The 19,978-nt window shown below is 35.1% G+C and overlaps 1 protein-coding gene across 2 annotated transcripts in view; it reads left to right on the forward strand.

Moving 5' to 3' along the window:
* The window catches only part of LOC126755602 (pyruvate dehydrogenase (acetyl-transferring) kinase, mitochondrial), a 45,337-nt gene that overhangs the window by 21,937 nt on the left and 3,422 nt on the right, over positions 1–19,978 (forward strand). Inside the window, exons 2-7 of one of the 2 annotated variants that reach the window (XM_050468298.1) lie at positions 8,155–8,362; positions 8,850–9,040; positions 9,720–10,069; positions 10,132–10,356; positions 10,946–11,044; positions 13,035–13,092. In XM_050468298.1, the coding sequence (XP_050324255.1) occupies positions 8,155–8,362; positions 8,850–9,040; positions 9,720–10,069; positions 10,132–10,356; positions 10,946–11,044; positions 13,035–13,091 (1,130 nt within the window). In that variant the 3' untranslated portion in view covers position 13,092. The remainder of the gene's footprint in view (positions 1–8,154; positions 8,363–8,849; positions 9,041–9,719; positions 10,070–10,131; positions 10,357–10,945; positions 11,045–13,034; positions 13,093–19,978) is intronic. The other variant, XM_050468297.1, reaches the window with a different exon arrangement.

Consider the following 19,978-nt stretch of genomic DNA (forward strand, 5'->3'; position numbering starts at 1 on the left):
TTTGTCGAAGAGTAGCCAAAGGAATATCATCTTCAGAGATGGTATTTTTATGAGAAATTTTTGACCAGCACTTTTTTAAAACTTCCTCTCGAACTTTGTTCCATGCATGTTTGAGGAAAATACATGCATCCTTTAACGTAAAAGACTTCAAAGACTTATCGTAATCTCCACCTCCTCCCATTATATGACATAAAAGCGATCTCTTAAAGTACAGTTTGGTTATTCTAATGGCGTTCTGATGCAATTACTGGTGCAATTAGGGGTAAAAATAAACATTTGTAATTTTCATAAGCAAGTTCAGTAGGATGACATGGAGCGTTATCTATTATTAGTAACGCTCTTTGTTCCAGATTGTTTTCAGTTTGGTATTGTTTAACTTATGGAACAAAAGAATTCTGAAACCATTGCGAAAAAATATATGAAGTCATCCAACCATTCTTAGATGCGTAGTACTCTACTGGAGGAAGATTTTTGAAAGAACGCGGCTTTTTTGATTTTCCTACACCCATAATCCGCAATTAGTGATCTCCAGTCTTATTTGCACAGCAAAGAAAAGTCACCCGTTTTTTAGAAATTTTTCTTCCTGGCGCAGATCTTTCCTTAGCATGTACCAAAGTTTGACTAGGAAGTAATTTCCAAAAAAGGGCCGACTCATCTGCGTTATAAATTTGTGTGTCGCATAAGTCTTCTGATGATTGAAGTTCTTTCAACTGCCGTATAAATGCAGGTACTAAATCATCTTGTGCGAATAGTTTTTCGCCACAAATCTTAAACAACGGATATTATATCTCTTCTTAAATTTTTGATACCATCCATATGACGCATTAAATATTTTGCCACTGCCATACCTATCTTTAAACATTTGTTTGGCCTTTTTTTGCATAAAATTTCACGTGAAAGTATCTTTTGAAGTTCCCGCTGCCTTAAAAACCAAGAGTATATGTAGGCGTTCTTCAAACTCTGGAAACTCACCTTCTCTTAAAGTTTGACGCAGTTTTAGATTTTTAGCGCTTGCATTTTCCGATACTATTTAAAACAAATGTATAAAAAATTAAAACTTGCAAACTAATTGTAACAGTTATGCATACAAACCTCTTAAGCTTATAACCTTTTCTTTTTATATCAGAAATAGTCGAACGTCCTACTCCGTATTTGTTGGCTAATTCTTTATTAGATTTGCCTTTTTTTATTTCATCGATTATTTTTATTTTATCTAATAAACACAAAGTTTTATGAGCACGTTTTTTATTATTCATTTTGCGACTGATCACTTGCAAAACTGATACACAATGACAAAATATGCATTCCCTCTTTCATTTATGAAAGCTATGCTGTTAAAAAGCGTTAAATTCCCGTTAATCATTTCATTCCATTAATTATATGAGCACATCATACAATTCGGATTATAGAGTTGCAATTAATTCGGACTACAGAATAGCCAGTAGTAAGAATATAACCCTTCGGATTACTGGATTTCCGGATTATAGAGTAGTCGGATTATCGAATTTCTACTGTATGTACATACATATATTTAGAAACAAATTTTACGGAATATTTGTACATACTCATGTACATACATCTATCTATGTATGTATATGTATTTTTATTTTGGAGTGTCGCGAAAATTTTTTCATTCCACTCATGTCTTTCCCACAATGTGAAAATTAAAAAAATAATTTGGTGATGCTTTGAGAAAGGACGTGTGTAGGTCAGCCGTTCCGCGTGTATTAATGCATACCGTACCTACTTACGATTGTTTCTGGTTTAATAACGCTAAATAATTTTAATTTTAATTTTACATAACATGCACCTAACATGAAAAAGGTTTATTTTCGCTTTATTTGCATCGATATGTACATAAGTGTGTATGTATATGCATTCGTATAAAGTATGTATGTATGCAATAAGGTTTTTATTTTTGCCATTAGCACCTAGGAATGAAAAAAATGTACACACCTTCATCAAAAGCGGCTCACGGAGCAATAAGTCGGAATATAAATAAGTAAAGGAAGCTACTCAGTTATTTTCGATATGAATAATGCAAATAATGATCACGCCTAGTTTTTAATTTACATAAACAAAACATACAAACATATTTACAATAACTCGCCTATACTAAATAACTTTTAATTTTTCGAAATTCATTTTATTGGAAGATAATAGCAAATTATATAACTTCCCAGCTAATCTTACTAGAGTTAAGAGTAAACTGCTATACTCCCAGGTTCAGACAGGTTAGAAGTGCTTTATATACATATGTATGTACATATGTACATACTTATGTAAGTGTACCCATCCATATTATAAGTAAACTGTTTTTAGAACATAACAATAGAGTTTGCCTACCAAGAATTTATAGTGCAGATTTATTGAAATTCTAAAAACACTGATAATTAAAATGCGTTTGTATATGTAAGTATGTATGTGTATTATTTCGCACCGGGCAAGTAGACTTCCACGTTTGCTATTGGCATAGTTGGCGGGGGCTTGTTCACCGGCACATTGCTGTTTTGTTAAAAATAACACAAAAAACATTTCTAGAATACTCATGTGGCCACTTATATAGTAAATAAGCAAAGTCCATCAATTGTTGTTTTATCTAGGCAAAATGCATACACGCGCCCGACTTCTCTAGTTTTTGTTTGTCTTTCTTGTTTTTTGTTTTGTTTTTTTTTCTTCAGTGTCGGTGAGATCATACTTGTTATTGTTTTTATTCATCTATTTTATACTATATTTTATTGTTTCTGTTTTTATGATTTCCTTTTTGACCGACTTGGCCTCCAAAAAGTCATAATCAGTCGACGTCGTCGCCGTCGTCGTCGTCGCCGCCAATATGACTACGTCAATTCGCTTTATCGCTGTCGAGAGCTCTTAAGCATGTTGTCTGCAAAGCAAACTCGCCTGTCTGCTCTCGCACACATACATACATATGTACATACGTGCGATCGCCGAAAACAAACTCGATCATTTCAACAGACAGCCGCAAAAGTAGTTAGTGTGGCTCGCCCGTGTACATTCGCTCTCTGGAATAATCGATTTATCGCTGTTTGCAATGTGCAAACAGCGCTCGTTCGCTTAATGCTTAGAAGTAAGCTTGTGGCCCACTGTGCGAAATGATTTCATTACCTTTCTTCACATACATATGTACATATATGTATAAACAAACAAAATACATATGTACGTATGTATATCGAACTTAATTGAATTCGTAGATTGTAAACGTAACAGTAAAAGTCGAAATTAGCCGCAATACTCATTGCATCGCCTAGAAATGTTGCCTACAATTCACAATAATCGTCTGTTTCCGACGCAGTCGTCTGTTTCCATGTGGACCTAACAAACATATTGATGGCATGAGCCCACTCGTCCACTTGACTTACTTTATTTGAAGTGCTTTGAGGCAATCGTAAAACTCACTATCATAAATAAACAAAGCACTACAATATTTAATCGCCTTCATATGAGTTTATAAATGTACATACATACATACATAGGTACATATGTACATAGGTATGTACATATGTACATATGATGCATGCGGCATATTGTGCCTAATTAAATTTTATAGCTAAATAAATATCTTTGCTCGGTTAAATTGCTAAGTATCGGCAATTTGACTTTTGTTTCTCAGCTTGCAAAAGCTTTTGTCGGTAGATTTGCCTCTTTTTTGCCTTTATTTACATACATACTTACATACATATATATATATATATACAGTCATGGTTAGAGAAATAGCACACTTTTCAAATAAATTATTTGAATTTGTTTTTAGTTTTATCAAATAAGTGCATCGCAAAATTTCTTACGTTTGTATACATATGTAAGTATGTATGTCTACAACTTATAACGGGCAGCTGATGCCTTTATCACGCTAACGTTTTTGTTGTTACTCCTTACAATCGCAATCTAATGAAATTTGATTGGACAAGGAATTAGGACACATTTCGTTATTTGTGCAAATATTAATTTTTAATTAGCAAACGTAGAAAAAAGCAATATTTTAACTGTAGCTGTTAAATAAAATTAAAATATTAAAAAAAATCGTTGGAACTTCGCATTGTACTCTGGAAAATAAGATAATGGCTTTTGATCTACCAAAAAAGACAAAAATTCTATTCAAATTGCCAAAATTATGAATTGTTCGAGGAAAATGGTACATATGTACTTAGGTTAGGTTAGTTTAGGTTAGATGGCTGATCTAGAGAGATCGCACGTGGACTGCTATATGTAGTGCCTTGTGAAGCCATGGAAAAAATGAGCTTCTGTGTCCGAACTTATAAATTAGCAAAACGCTTAGAAGCCAATACAAATTTGCACAGGCGTTTAATTTCCATTCCCGCCAGTTCGGAAGGATGCGTGAAGTTATGAGCTCCAAAAATGGTATATAACGCAATAAATTTGATTAAAAGCGATCCTAATTTGTTACAAAAAAAAATGCTCCAAGCTTGTGCAGGTAAAACAAGGAAACGTGCTGATAGAGCCATCAAAAGATAAAGCAAGGCTGATCCTTTTAAGTCTTCCCGAAAGATTATGAATTTAGTTTATTAATGACTTGGGTTTAGCCTATCCAGAAGACTTGTACGAAGGTGTCTCAATGATACTCAGTTGTTGGGACGAATTAGTGAAAAAAATCATTGCTGTTTAAAAGACACATAAGAGCACGACTAAACTTTGCTAAAGAACTGAATTAAAGAGAACTTTGGATCGATAAAACAAAGGAGAATTGTATTGGAACCGATGAAAATCATTTGTACATCGCTCCAGGTGTTAAGAATATAACTTCAAATACATCACAAAAACCGTTAATTAGCGTGATGGTTTAGAGACTGCCTCCATGTTACGGCGTTGGACCATTGGTGAGGATAGATGGTAGATTGGATCGATTTCCACATCTCAACATTTTCAAAAATACTATGAAACCATTTGCGTTCGAATCGATGAATGTGAATTGGATTTTTAAAAATCTGATGAATTGGTCACTGCGGAAAGTATTGACGTCCTGAGCTGGCCAGCGCAAAGCCACAATGCAAACTCCATTGAAATGTAAGGAGCGATGGTAGGATGCCGATTGCTAAGATTCAGTTGGAAACTCAATATTTTTTTTATAAAGAACAAAAAAATGCTAATGAAAAAGAAAAATTTTTTTCTGTTAATATTATTAACAAACGTCGTTTTATTACATTCTTAAAGTGTGCTATTTTTCTGTCCATCACTGTACTGTGTATATATGTATTTATAAGCATTGTTTTAATTTTTAACTTTGCTCATTACTCATGTGCTTGAAATCTTGTTTACATTTTATATTGCTGAACTTTGCATTTTTTATGTTTGCCTCGACCGGTTATTGACTTCATAAACTTGAAGAAATGCAAATAAATCGAGTTATAAAAACACTCATAAATATCTAGACACAATTCATACATATGTATGTGCATATGTACATAACTCATATGAAAAAGAAAGTTCGTTATGTCACATGTTTTACTTCTGAATTGTTTCCAATTTTCTGGGAAATATAAAAGAGTTTTATTCTCAGAACTCAACAAACAATTTTTTATTATACCGCCATAAGTCATTCTGCTGATACATAAATTTGTTATATATAAGTGATCAACGCCACGATCTGAATCGATTTAGCCATGTCTGTCTGTCTGTCCGTCTGTATATACGCGAACTAGACCCTCAGTATTAGAGATCTCGGTCCGACATTTTACGTACGTGCTTTACTCCTCAAATAGCTGCTTATCTGAAGCAGCCGCTGATATCGGACCACTAAAGTATACACCCTGTCCAGAAAGTATCGAGATCTTCATTTCCCCCTCTCACACAGATTGACAGATTGCAGAAGGACAGTTTTATCAACATAGGAAAAAAAATTTTACCTATCTTCCTTATGAGCGGGAGATTCAAATGAAGAATTCCCGATACTTTCGGGACAGAGTGTAAAGCTGTCATTAAAATTGAACGATCAAATTCATGACTTTGTATTTTCACGAAATGTGATGTGTCATCGTCCATGCCTCTGCACCATATAGCTGGAAGGGAATGATGAGTAACTTGTTGAATTTGATTTTTATTCGTCGAGGAAGGGCAATTGCCTACTCAGTCCGAAGTTGCATCTGTTTGCAAGAGTTATTCTGCGTTGAATTTCGGGGCTGACGTTGTTGTTGATGTTAATGCTGGCTCCAAGATAGACGAAATTATCGTCAACTTCGAAGTTATGACTGTCAACAGTGACGTGAGAGCCAAGTCGCGAGTGCGACGACTGTTTGCCAGACCCATTTTCTGTGCTTCCTTGTCCAGCCTAAACCTACCGAACCATTGAGTGACTGTTGAGTCTTATGCTTCAAGCATATTATCTAAAGACTACTAGACTAAGATCCTGGCCACCAGTCCAGGGCTGTATGGAAGCTCAACTGGTCGTAGCTTCGGCTACAAGGTCAATACCAAAGACTTTAACCTGGTACCACGGGGAGCAGTAGCCCCTGGAGTTCGCTCCAGTCTGCTCATTGGGTTTGGCCCTTTGTGGAGATTCGTGGTGGCTGTGGTTAAAACCCAAATCGCGGGAAGAACTGACTTTGTCAGTCGAATGTGGAGTTGCATTGCAACCGGGTGCCGGACCCAAAGTACGGCAGAGGTTTTAGATGGGCCTCGAGCCCTACCAAGGTGGTTAGTGTGTCCATGCCACACTGCCGATTGGTACTGAAAATCGTTACCCAATTTTCAGGGCGCTGATCGACGCATTGTATTGAGCCGTTGTGCTTTTGAGCACCGTGGAGTTAAGCTGTCGTCAGTAGGATCCCACGTTAAACACTATCACATTGTCAACAGTGACGTGGGAGCCAAGTCGCGAGTGCGACGATTGTTTTCTTGATGGCAGGTGGTATTTCGTCTTACTCTCATTCACTACCAGACCCATTTGCCTCGCTTCCTTATCCAGTCTGAAGAAAGCAGAACTAACGGTGCGGTTGTTAAGTCCAATGATATCAATATCATCGGCATACGCCAGCAGCTGTACACTCTTATAGAAGATTGTAATTGCCTATTCAGATCTGCAGCTCGAATTATTTTCTCCAGGAGTATATTGAAGAAGTCGCACGATAGAGAGTCGCTTTGTCTAAAACCTCGTTTGGTATCGAACGGCTCGGAGATGTCATTCCCGATCCTGACGGAGCTTTTGGTATTGCTCAACGTCAGCTTACACAGCCTTATTAGTTGTGCGAGGAAATCAAGTTCAGACATCATAGTATAGAGGCAGCCCCTTTTTGTGCTGTCAAAAGCAGCTTTGAAATCGACGAAGAAGTTGTGTGTGTCGATCCTCTTTGCACGGATCTTTTTCAAGATTTGAATGGTGAATTGTAAATTTTTCAGCACTAAAGCCACACTGATAAGGTCCAATCAGTTTGTTCACTGTGGGCTTTAATCTTTCACACAGTACGCTCTATTTACATAACTTTATATGCGATGTGGAGGAGGCTTATCCCACGGCAGTTGGCGCAGATTGCAGAGTCTGCCTTTTTGTGGATTGGGCAGAGCACACTTAAATTCCAAACGTCGGACATACTTTCGTCCGACCATATTCTACAAAGAAGCGGATGCATGCTCCTGATCAGTTCTTCGCCGCCGTAATGTTTTCCAATGCGGATTTAATGTAATGTGTATATTATAATTTGTGTTAACTGTATAATTGAAAAAACTGTGAAGCATTTCATATATTGTACAAACTAAAATGATGTCTCAAAATTAGAAAACAATTGGGAACCATTAAATACTTATCACGGCGAGTAAATTGCCAATTTTCTAGAGTGGAAAGTGGTACTTCAAAGCCGGCAAATAAAACTAAGAGAGCGTTATCGAGCAGTGAGAAAAGCTATATCGGATTTTATACCTTTTTGGCTGTTGGCCGTAAACTACAGCTGCTGCCCCAAATTTTGGATAATTTTCGAGCTCATTGCCATGCTTCCTTAGATGCCTTAAATTTTTGAGAAGTTCATGAGAAGAGCAATAACACTTGTTGATAATCATTATTTTTTATTGTCTCAATTGATATTTTTCATAGATTTATTTAGTTTACTTTCTAACCTAGAAAATCTTTAATTTAACAAATAAACACTTACAGTTTAAGTTTCTCTCTACTTATTCTCCTTCGTACAGGTCAAAATGCATGCGAGAAGAAATCCTTTATATTCCTGCGTAAAGAGCTGCCCGTGCGTCTGGCGAATATCATGAAAGAGATCGCGTTGCTGCCCGACCATTTGCTAAACACTCAATCAGTGAGCCAGGTGAGCTCATGGTACGTGCAAAGCTTCGAGGAGGTGCTGGAGTTTGAAAAGGCAGAACCGACGCATAGTAACTTGGAAAAGTAAGTACTGCAATAAGAATCACTGCTCCGATCGCAGCTTTCTTTCTTGCTTAATTAACGCAGCTTAAGAGTAGCTCATTGATTTATACATACATATTTACATACATGGTATGTGCGTGTGTGTGATCACTTTATGCTTGACTTGGCTTGAAGGCGCAATAAGCTGCATCGGGTTAGCATTTTCGCATGTTTTATGACTAACTTAATATACAATGCGACATGCCGGCAAAAATTACGCAATGCTAAGTTAATTATGCCCGGCATAATAAATCCTTCATAGACATCTAAATTTTACTGTTAGCACTTAGCTGTCGCACGCGCAAATGGTTATATGTGAGTCTATGAGCGCATTTACCACTTAGAATATTTATTGTATTGTATCTATGTATCTATGTATGTAGACATGTTGTGTAAATAGCCATTTACTTCGGCCTATAATAAAATTGAGATATGGTTTTAATTAGTTCCATTATCGCTTCCATATTAGGTTTTGCAACACTTTGGTGCACATACGCAATAGGCACAGTGATGTGGTGCAAACAATGGCTCAAGGCGTCATCGAAATGAAGGAGCATCAGGGCGGTCCCGTTGATTGCGGCATGGAATCGTCGATACAATACTTCCTCGATCGTTTATACATGTCACGCATTAGCATACGAATGCTAATCAATCAGCACAGTGAGTAAACTTTATAATTTTATACCCTGAACGGGGTAGTTTAAGTTTGCTACGAAGTTTGTAACACCCAGAAAGAAACGTTGAAATCGAGCTGAGTCGATTCTTGTTTTGTTGATTATTGTTTTTTTTTGTTTTTGCGTTTTTGTTGTATATGCGTATGCGTTTTGTTATTCAAAGTAGACCTATTCCCGCGACAATCAGGCTTACGTCAACGGAACCAGAGCGCGCAATAGAACTTAGATCGCGATGATAACTATCTAACCGGAACGGACCCGGATTCGCATTCCTCCAAATTACTTCAGGAATGTTTTCTACCGCCACAACAACAGCAACGAGCTGAGTCGATTTAGTCATGTCCGTCTGCATATACGTCAACTAGTCCCTCAGTTATTAGGATATCAATCTGAAATTTTGCACACGTCCTTTTCAGCCTGCTGATGCTCATGCTCTAACTTTTTTATTTGACAATTTGGCATGGATTATTCGCCAAGACCGCAATATAATCTTCGAAGAAATTGTTCAGATCGCTGTCTTACAAACTGTCCGATCAAAATGTAGTTCTTGTTTGGAACCTTTGTATTTAAGAAGTTATAATACTTCGGTGCAGTCGAAGTGAACGTTTTGTTCTGTTTTTTTTTTTTGTGAATTTATTGAAATTCTTGTTCTTTTCTGCTCACAGCTATACTATTTGGCCAGTTCCCCAACGAGCAGGGTCGTCATATTGGCTGCTTGGATCCGGCCTGTCAGATCTCATCGGTGGTAAGAGATGCTTATGAAAACGCACGCTTTCTCTGCGATCAATACTATCTGATCAGTCCGGAACTGGAAATCACTGAGCATAATCCACACGACAAAGCAAATAATCCCATACGCACTGTTTATGTGCCCTCGCATTTATACCACATGCTTTTCGAGCTGTTTAAGAATTCCATGCGTGCTGTTGTGGAAAATAACGATCAGGATAAATGTGAAAAGCTGCCACCCATTAAGGTGCTCATAGCGGAGGGAAAAGAGGATATATGTGTGAAGGTATAACAACGAGGTTTTGTTCAATTTGTAAAATATTCATACGTTTTTATATGCTTTTGCAGATCTCAGACCAAGGTGGCGGCATTCCACGTTCACAAACCGATCAGTTGTTCAAATACATGTACAGCACTGCGCCACAGCCATCAAAATCCGATCTACATACAGTGCCATTAGCTGGATATGGCTATGGCCTGCCCATTTCGCGGTTATATGCACGCTATTTCCATGGTGATATTGTGTTGTTGTCATGCGAAGGATATGGCACCGATGCGATTATTTATATGAAGGTACGAGTATTACAATTTTTATGTATGTGGTACAAAGAACTGTGGGAATATACAAATTAAAGAGGTATTGCACTGTAGACGATCTGCGAACCTAATATTAAGTTATGGCATATCACAAAAAAAAACTTAAAAATTGTTTATATCCTATCTCTTATAATCAAATAGCGCTAGAATAAGCGAGAGTTTTATCACATTTGAAGTATCCACATACTCACCTGCATTAAAGTCAACTGGATAAGCTAGTAACTGCTCACACAAATAATTTGTACAGGGTATATTATATATATGTTTGTCGCGATGTTTGTAAAATTTAAAAGGAAATATATATATATATATATATATGTACATACATATATATATAATATATAGAACGCTGAGTCAGAATCATCTTGTATGAACACTTTTTTATTTGAGAAGATATTAAAGTTTTTTCTTGTTTTTTTGTTTTGTAGAGAGTTACCTTAAGCTTTATCTAAACTGGCTATTTTATTTTAATATTGAAATACATTTCAAATTTCAATTATTGTATAATAGATGGCGGAAAATCTTAACTGAATAATTCCACTCAATTTACTTTTTTATATTACAGGCACTATCAGATGAAGCTAACGAGCTCCTGCCCATTTTCAACAAGACGAGCTCGAAATTTTATCGCGCCACCGTGCCCACTGGCGATTGGTCTAATCAGGTAAAACATCCGAAAAAGAAAACAAATGAATTGGATGCACTTGCTGCGTAATGAATGATTGTGTGATATGGAGCGTCCAAATATATGTGCCTCTACCATCTCCCCCAATCATTTTGTTTTGTTGAAATATCCCGCGGTTCCTCATCTGCAAAAAATTAAATCCAAATCAACCTGCTCCCGCACTAAACGAAACTATTTCAATGTTGTAGGGACGAATTTTAAACATAACTTCTAGAATTGTTATTACATAAATTTATTTTTAACTGTACATATGTACTTCTAAAGGCAAACATAATATGTAGCGATTGTTTAATTTTGGGACTTTTAATATTATTGCTAATATACCCAGGCTTTTAAAATCAAAAATGTATATAAAGTACTCGGTTAGTTATAGCTCGCAATTACCGTTTACACAACAAATCTTAAAATATATTTTGTTGCGCTTACAGATATACATACTATATATATATATTTATAAACGATTACATATTGTGTTTAATTTTGAAAAATTTATTTACAATTCGAAATTATATAGTTAAATTAGCGAGTTTATCTTTGAAACTTCCTTGCTCACTTAGTAAAACAAATTAATGTTAATTGTTCGATAATAATAGATGCATATGGTTATTTGTGTATGTTTCTTTTATATATCTATGTATTGTCGCTGATTTTTGATTTGTATGTAGTTAGTTTTGATAAAAAAAAGAATTTATATTAGGTTCACATTCCAAAATTTATATTATTAAAAAATGTAATAAATAAGACGACAATCGATTAGCTTTCTACTTTGGGACTTTTGACCGCGAAAGCATCTTACACGTGTTTAATGTGCTACCGACTGATTGAGCATTTAAATGCAGTTATTGATAGACATTATCAACAGACATAACGAACAATAATTATTTTCCCAACAAGTGACAGAGCTATGAGTATACATTTATCAGTTTGCGGGCGTTTGTTTTTTTGTGGCGAAATTCATAGTGATGAGGATCAGCTCAGTATAAATATATAAATTAGAAGCTTAGTTTGTGTGTATTTTAAGTATATGCAATATATATAGTTGTTGAATTGTAATTACACTAGTTTACTGTCATCCTGCGACTGTGGTGGTGGAGGCTGTTTCTTGCTATTTTGTGTTGCAAAAATCGAAAGTGATTGTAAAAACTTCCTAACGCGTAGAATTTCTTGTGTTGTTGTCAAGTGGTGTATGGATCAAACCACCACCATTTACCTAATTGACCAAAAAGCTATACGTGAAGGAAAATTTTTGAACTCAAATTCGTAATCAGCACGCCTAAAACACCCCACAGACCTCTCAGCACATCAGTTGCAAATGTTTCCTTCAGATTTGTTGAGTAGTGTTATTTACACTAATGAACGGCTTTCAGAAACGTAGCTTTAATGTCTGTACTGCGCATGCAGTGTAAAACTTGATTTGTAGGTTAAGTATATTCACGAGACACAACTAAATGCTAAAAGCATGCATTAAATGTAAATTTAAAACTAAAACAAACAAAAACTATTTTTACTAAGCCAAATTGTTTACGTTTTGCATACATATATATGTATATTTGAAATATTTATGATTTTATATTTTTTATTTAAGCGAAATTATTAAGATTTATCTACTATTTTACTATTATTACTATTTATTACGACGTGAACATATAAATGCCTGCACACATCCAGGTATCTTTAACAAATGTAATTGAGTTGAAAAAAATAAACGAAAACATTTATTTAAACAAAACGCTGTTTATTTTATTTTACTTTTATAGTTTTTGCTAATAATTGCTAATTAAACCCGTTTGCTTTCAAGGTGTGTATCTTTGTTTTTTTGTTATTGTAGAAATATTTGTTGCAGTTTTTGGTGTTTCCCAGTTCTTCATTTGTTGGTGTATTTGCCCGTGTTGTTCGCTTATGCTTTGTATTTTTTCAAGTTTGGAAATTTCTTTACATATTCACATATTTTTTATATTATATATTTCAGAATTTTTCCAACCGTTGGCGTTATATATATAGTCTCTTCACGTCCAAAAACAATTAGCGTATGTTTTATTCTAAAATGCTTGACTCATTTAAATTGGTTTTTATTTATGACGAAAGGTATTTTAAAGCGTTCACACAATACTATCATTCACTTATAAAGCGCATGTGATTTTTATTAAACAAATTAAGAAATCTATTATTAATTATTTATACATATATTTGTTTAAATTATAAAGCGGGAAGAAATCTCCATTTCAAACGAAATTATTATAGCCATAATTTTTATCAGACTTGAAGTTGAAATTATAACAACTCTGAACAAACCCAGGGAAATACTTTAAGGTGTCGCAAAACTTTGTATTAAGGCATGTTGCGTAAGAATTCAATCTACATTATTCGAACAAATCAATCAATAATTTATTAATTTATTTTACTGCTCATAAAGTCACTTAGTTTCATTAGTATATATAACTTCGCTAAAATATTCATATAAAAATCAAACTAACTCAAATACAAGGTGCTTTCCAAAGTAAACATGACTTAAAAAATAGAACAAATGGGTTTTTGGCAAAATCAATTTATTTTATTCAAAATAGCCTCTTTCTGTTTCAATAAGCTTTTTGCACGGTCCAAAAGCATGCAGAACGAGTGTTTTAGCTCGTTGGCCGGCATGACCGACAATATGCCGGTGCAAGCCTTTTGAATGGCCTCTACGTCTGCATAACGCTTTCCTCTCATGGGCAAATGCATTTTCCGAAAAAGAAGAAGTCGCACGGTGCCATATCAAGTGAATGCGGGGAGTGGTTAATGGTTAAAATGTGATTTTTGGTCAAACAATCGGCCACAAGCGTCGATCGATATGAGCAATTTTATGCCGTCAGTCAATTTTGTGCGGAACAAACCGTGCACACACCCTTCGTAAACCCAAATGTTCGGTCAAAATGCGATAAATCGATGTTTTGGAGATGTTCAATTCCATTTCCATGAATTTCAATGATGATTTCGGCTGATTTTTGATGAATTCACGCACAGTTTCGATGGAATTTCCGGTGATCACGGATTTTGATTGGCCCAGATGATGATCGTTATTTATGTTCTCACGACCACTTTGAAAACGTTGAAACCACCCGTGCACTCTGCTACGGGATAGGCAATTATCGCCATAAACTTGTTTCATCAATTAAAACGTTTCGGTAAAAGTTTTACCAATTTTAAAACAAAATTTTAAGTTGGCTCTTTGTTCGAAGCTCATTTTCGCACCGATAGCACAAACATACTGACACTTAAAACGCAATAACTTCACCTCCAATCAATGAAGTGTCATGAAATTCTCACTGGGCAATCGATAAAGATAGCAGATTCTTACATACCAGTCGGCATATAGATGGCGTTCTAGACCGATTTAATTCATATGCAGCTCTATATCTATATGGCATACTTTGGGATATAGGAGTATATAGAATGATTGCATTAACTTTTGACAAAATTCAGGCATATTCGCAAACATGTTTTAAGGGGGTATTCTATCTGTAGACTAGATATTCTAGTAGAGGCAGGCAGGAATTTTTGAAGTGTCGCAAAAAAGTCAATTCTTATTTTACTATCTATTTTTTATTAGGTCTTTATTAAGATTACAAGAATACCGTAAAAAATCATAAAATTAAAAAAACTAAGAGAAAAACTCAAAAATTAGCACCTGATAAAGTGTGCGATTTTAACCCTCCTAGCAACAAGAAAAAACAAACAAGAAAAAACGTTAACTTCGACTGCACCGAAGCAAAAATACCCTTCATAGATGCATTTCTTTTATAATTTTTTCGGAGATTATATTTTTAGCTTAAGCAGTAATAATTAGATACAAGGATACACTTTTATTAGTTAGAGATTATTTCCTTATAATATCCAACACATTGCCGATATATGAAGTAAAAAGTCAACCAGATCTTTGAAAATCCTGATGAAAAAAATGGGGTTATGGGTGTCAAAGTCAACCATAGACTGAGTCCACATAATCGGCATTTGGGGTCTTAATGGGACGTAGATGCTATATCTTAAGGGCACTTACAAACTTTTCTTTCGATAACTTCATTGACTTTTGATTTGTATACTGTAAAATGAAGGAAACATACATATAGCATTTTTCACCCATTTTCACGTTGTAGGATTGGTGAAGTACTTTTTGATACAGATGATTTCACCTAAAGGTGGACGGTGTCTTATTTTTATACTCTCGCAACAATGTTGCTAAAGAGAGTATTATAGTTTTGTTCACATAACGGTTGTTTGTAAGTCCTAAAACTAAAAGAGTCAGATATAGGGTTATATATACCAAAGTGATCAGGGTGACGAGTAGAGTCGAAATCCGGATGTCTGTCTGTCCGTCCGTGCAAGCTGTAACTTGAGTAAAAATTGAGATATCACGATGAAACTTGGTACACGTATTCCTTGGCTCCATAAGAAAGTTAAGTTCGAAGATGGGCAAAATCGGCCAACTGCCACGCCCACAAAATGGCGGAAACCGAAAACCTATAAGGTGTCATAACTAAGCCATAAATAAAGATATTAAAGTGAAATTTGGCACAAGGGATCGCATTATGGAGGGGAATATTTGGACGCAATTTGTTTGGAAAAGTGGGCGTGGCCCCGCCCCCTACTAAGTTTTTTGTACATATCTCGGAAACTACTATAGCTATGTCAACCAAACTCTACAGAGTCGTTTTCTTCAGGCATTTCCATATACAGTTCAAGAATGGAAGAAATCGGATAATAACCACGCCCACCTCCCATACAAAGGTTATGTTGAAAATCACTAAGAGTGCGTTAACCGACTAACAAAAAACGTCAGAAACACTAAATTTTACGGAAGAAATTGCAGAAGGAAGCTGCACACAGGCTTTTTTAAAAATTGAAAATGGGCGTGGCGTCGCCCACTTATGGACCAAAAACCATATCTCAGGAACTACTATACCGATTTCAATGAAATTCGGTATATAATATTTTCTTAACACCCTGATGACATGTACGAAATATGGGTGAAATCGGTTCACAACCACGCCTTCTTCCAATATAACGCTATTTTGAATTCCATCTGATGCCTTCTCTGTATAATACGAGTATATACATTAGGAACCAATGATGATAGCGGAATAAAACTTTACACAAATATGGTATTTGAGCTGAGGTAACCCTTGTGGAAAAATTGTCGTGATCGGACTATAACTTTTCAAGGTCCCTGATATCGAACACGAAGAACTCAGTGCCTAACCTAACATAACCTAATTTTTCACCGAAAATATCGGTAAATCTCTCAGACATTTTCATGTAATTCAGAGGGCATCATTTTAATACTCTCGCAAAAAAGTTGCTAATAACAGCATCTCGATTATCATTTTATCATGCGAGAGTGACACCCGAACTTAGCCCTTCCTTATTTGTTTACCATATTTTTGTGAAATTTAATGATTTTGACATACGTATATTTGTTACATAAGTTATCGCGATTGGAATTTAAGGGGGTACTCTACTCTAGAAGCATGAATTTCCGGTAATTTTTAAAGTGTCGTAAAAAAAAGGCAATTAATATTTTTACTATCCATTTTTTTATGGTGTTTTTATTGATATCTTTAGAATACAGAAAAAAAATTTACAAAAAAATATTAAAAATTAAAATAATTAGGGGAGGGGGTGAGAGACCGGTGTAAAACAAAATGGCGCATCCTGGTGACATTGATCCTGACTCTCCTGGTGGTCTGAAAAAAAAATTAAAAGAAATTCTTAATCAGTAAGAATGCTGTTTCAGGGAACACAAAAAAATTTTTTTTTGAAAAATGGCGACTGCCTGGAAATAAAAATCATTTTTTACGCTTTTTGTTTTGAAATTCCTGAATTTTTTTAAAATATTAAAAACAAAAATTTTGCTGGTAGGAACGATAAAGGATTATATAAAGGAGGTTCACACAAAATTTCAAGTAAATCGGTTGTATAGAACTTGAGATAATGCCGGTACCGTGTGGAAAAAAGTATTTTCGAGAAAAACGCGTTTCAAAAATTCGATACGGCCGAACCGGGCTAGGTACTGCGTCACTAGAGTAACTCTAAAAATAATTTTAATTTTTAAAAATCCTTTGGAGGATATGTTCTTAAGGGTCTAAACTTTAAATATATGAAAAAAAATCGAATTTTTCAAAATTCTAGAGTAGAATACCCCCTTCAGTGTGCATATAAAACATCGCAAAGGTTCTATCGAGCGTATTGTGTGAAAGATTAAAGACCACCGTCTACAAAATGATTGGACCTTATTAGTGTGGCTTTAGGACTGGAAAATCAGCAATTGATCAGATATTCACCATGTCCCAAATCTTGAAAAAGACCCGTGAAAAAAGGATCGACACACACCACCTGTTCGTCGATTTAAAGGTGCTTTTGACAGCATGAAAAGGAGCTGCCTTTATGCCACAATGTCTGAATTTGGTATCCCCGCAAAACTAATACGGTTGTGTAAACTGACGTTGATCAACATCAAAATAATTCGAGCTGCAGATATACGACGATATTGACATAGTTTAGCGAAATAAAAGACAAGACAGCGTCCGGGGGAAGCAGAATAAGAGGAAGACCTCTACTTCATTGGAAAGACTAGGTGGCGAAGGATACATTTAATAGCTTTCAACTTAACCAGGGTGTGGGCGTGGTTATAATCCGATTTCACACATTCTAACACTCAAAAGAGGTGTCACAAATATTTGTCCTGAGCAAATTTGGTTCAAATAGCTATAATGGTTTATCAGACATTACTACTAAAAATATTAGGGGGCGGGCCATACCCACATTTTAATAATTGTTGAAATAAGTATGACTCAGTTGACCAATCTATGGTATGTGTGTTATTATAATTTGTGCATTTTATTAATTTTACAATATATTTGAGAGTTATGGTGATATAACACATGAAATACCACAATAATACTGTAACAATATTATATTATATTTCTGAACTGTTCCTTGTTCTCTGTAGGTTATCAGTCCATACCAGCTTGTTGCCTTTTATATTTCGGGATTTGGCAACACTAGTGTTGCAATCGTGCAACTCATAACTTTATCGTAAAGTTTGACATTTTTGATGATATACATACATATAGAACATTTTCGCATGATTATTTTTTTACAACTTTCGATGTGAATTATCTCAGGAATAGTGCATCTATGAACTTAATTAAATTTTTGACAATGGCATAGTGAATGCAATTGAGGTCGTAAATCACTAGAAGACGTTCTTGAAGATTGTTCAAAATCAGTTGTTGTTCCTGAAACTATTGATGCAGTGCGCAAAGTGATATCGCACGAAGGTCGCGTGACCTATCGTGAGATTGAGACAACTGGGTCAAACCACGTCAAGTGGTCCATGAAGATTTCGCAAAATCACCGATTTTGAAAATTAGCAGTTCATTAGGAAGGAGATCAGACGCATACCCTGTGATATAAATATTTCGTCAAAATTCCTTTTTTTTTGTTAAAGTTATTGAAGGTTGAAATTTAGAGCATGATAAAATTGTAAAATTATTTTCTCATAAACTACTGGAGATAAATCGATGAAATTTTGTGAAGTCAAAAAAAAAAAATGTTCGGGCTATATTATAGATATTTTTTCACGGTCCAATTGTTTAATTAATAATATTTTACATAATTTTTTATTAAACAATTGAAATTTTTCATGTGTTCTTCACTCCAAAAAAACTGAAAAGTATGTGACACAACGCGAAAAATATTCACCTTTGATAATGTGCAAAAAAATGTTTGTTCATTTATATCATTCCAAAGATATTGAATTTTTTGTCCCTCTACCGCTCTTAAAACGTACGGCACATCGATCGTTGAGCAGTGCGCTTGTAAGCTCCCGACATCTGCGCCGCAAGAAAAGCATAAGCGCATTGCGCAGCGAACATTTTTTTTTGACTTCACAAAATTTCATCGATTTATATCGATCGATTTATTTTACGCTGTTTTTCGAAAAAAAAAAATTAGTGAGTTTGTAACCAATCGTGTTTTTACTTTTCTTAGGCCCAAATGATAAATAAAATAAAATTTCAAAATAGTTTTCATTGATCCTTCCGATATTCCAACGATGTCAATAAGAGCTCTGACTATTAATTGTCGATTTTCAAGCAACAATTCCTTTATTTTATTGACGTGTTGTCCATCAGTTGATGTTGATGTAGCGGTTCGTAGTCAGCGCGTTCTCGGCCCTCTTTGACTAATTTTTAACAATCAAAAACACTTGCAGGCGACAAACAATTATCGGCACCAGAAACAAAATTTAATGGAACTTCTTTATTGAATAACTTCACTCATCGTAAAAATCGCCGAATGCACTTTATCTACATACTTCAGACAGACAAGCGTAATCACTAGTGTTTGACTATTTTGATGTGAAATTTGGCGGAGATGTCACTGGCAGTCATACCAAACTACACAAAATAAATATTTCGACGTGTTTTTTTCGAAAATTCAAAAGTATTTAATACTAATAGTCCAGTCATTATAGTAAGTTCACCTCGGAATTCGATATACCCGTTTATATGTCTGTCTACAAGTATTTACAAACATATAAATAGGTATTTCGAATTCCGAGATTCTTATAATTTAAGCTTAAATGACTGGACTATAATAGATATTTTATTGCTGCGGATGTACTGATATTACCAGATTCACATTATCTAGACACAATGTTCCGTCTAACTTTACGCCCTGATAGATTTTGCTAAAATGATTTCAAAAACTGTTTTTTCGGAGCTCATTAGTAACGCGCATAAATACACATGCTCATTCAATTATATACATATGTACATACTTACATCTTTATATATAAAGTATTTATATTTGTTTTACTTATTTCGATAAAAAATATCTTAATGTCGAGGTGCATAAATATTTTGCTTTAATTTCTAG

Source organism: Bactrocera neohumeralis, chromosome 4 (genome assembly GCF_024586455.1).
Source record: "Bactrocera neohumeralis isolate Rockhampton chromosome 4, APGP_CSIRO_Bneo_wtdbg2-racon-allhic-juicebox.fasta_v2, whole genome shotgun sequence".
NCBI lineage: Eukaryota > Metazoa > Arthropoda > Insecta > Diptera > Tephritidae > Bactrocera > Bactrocera neohumeralis.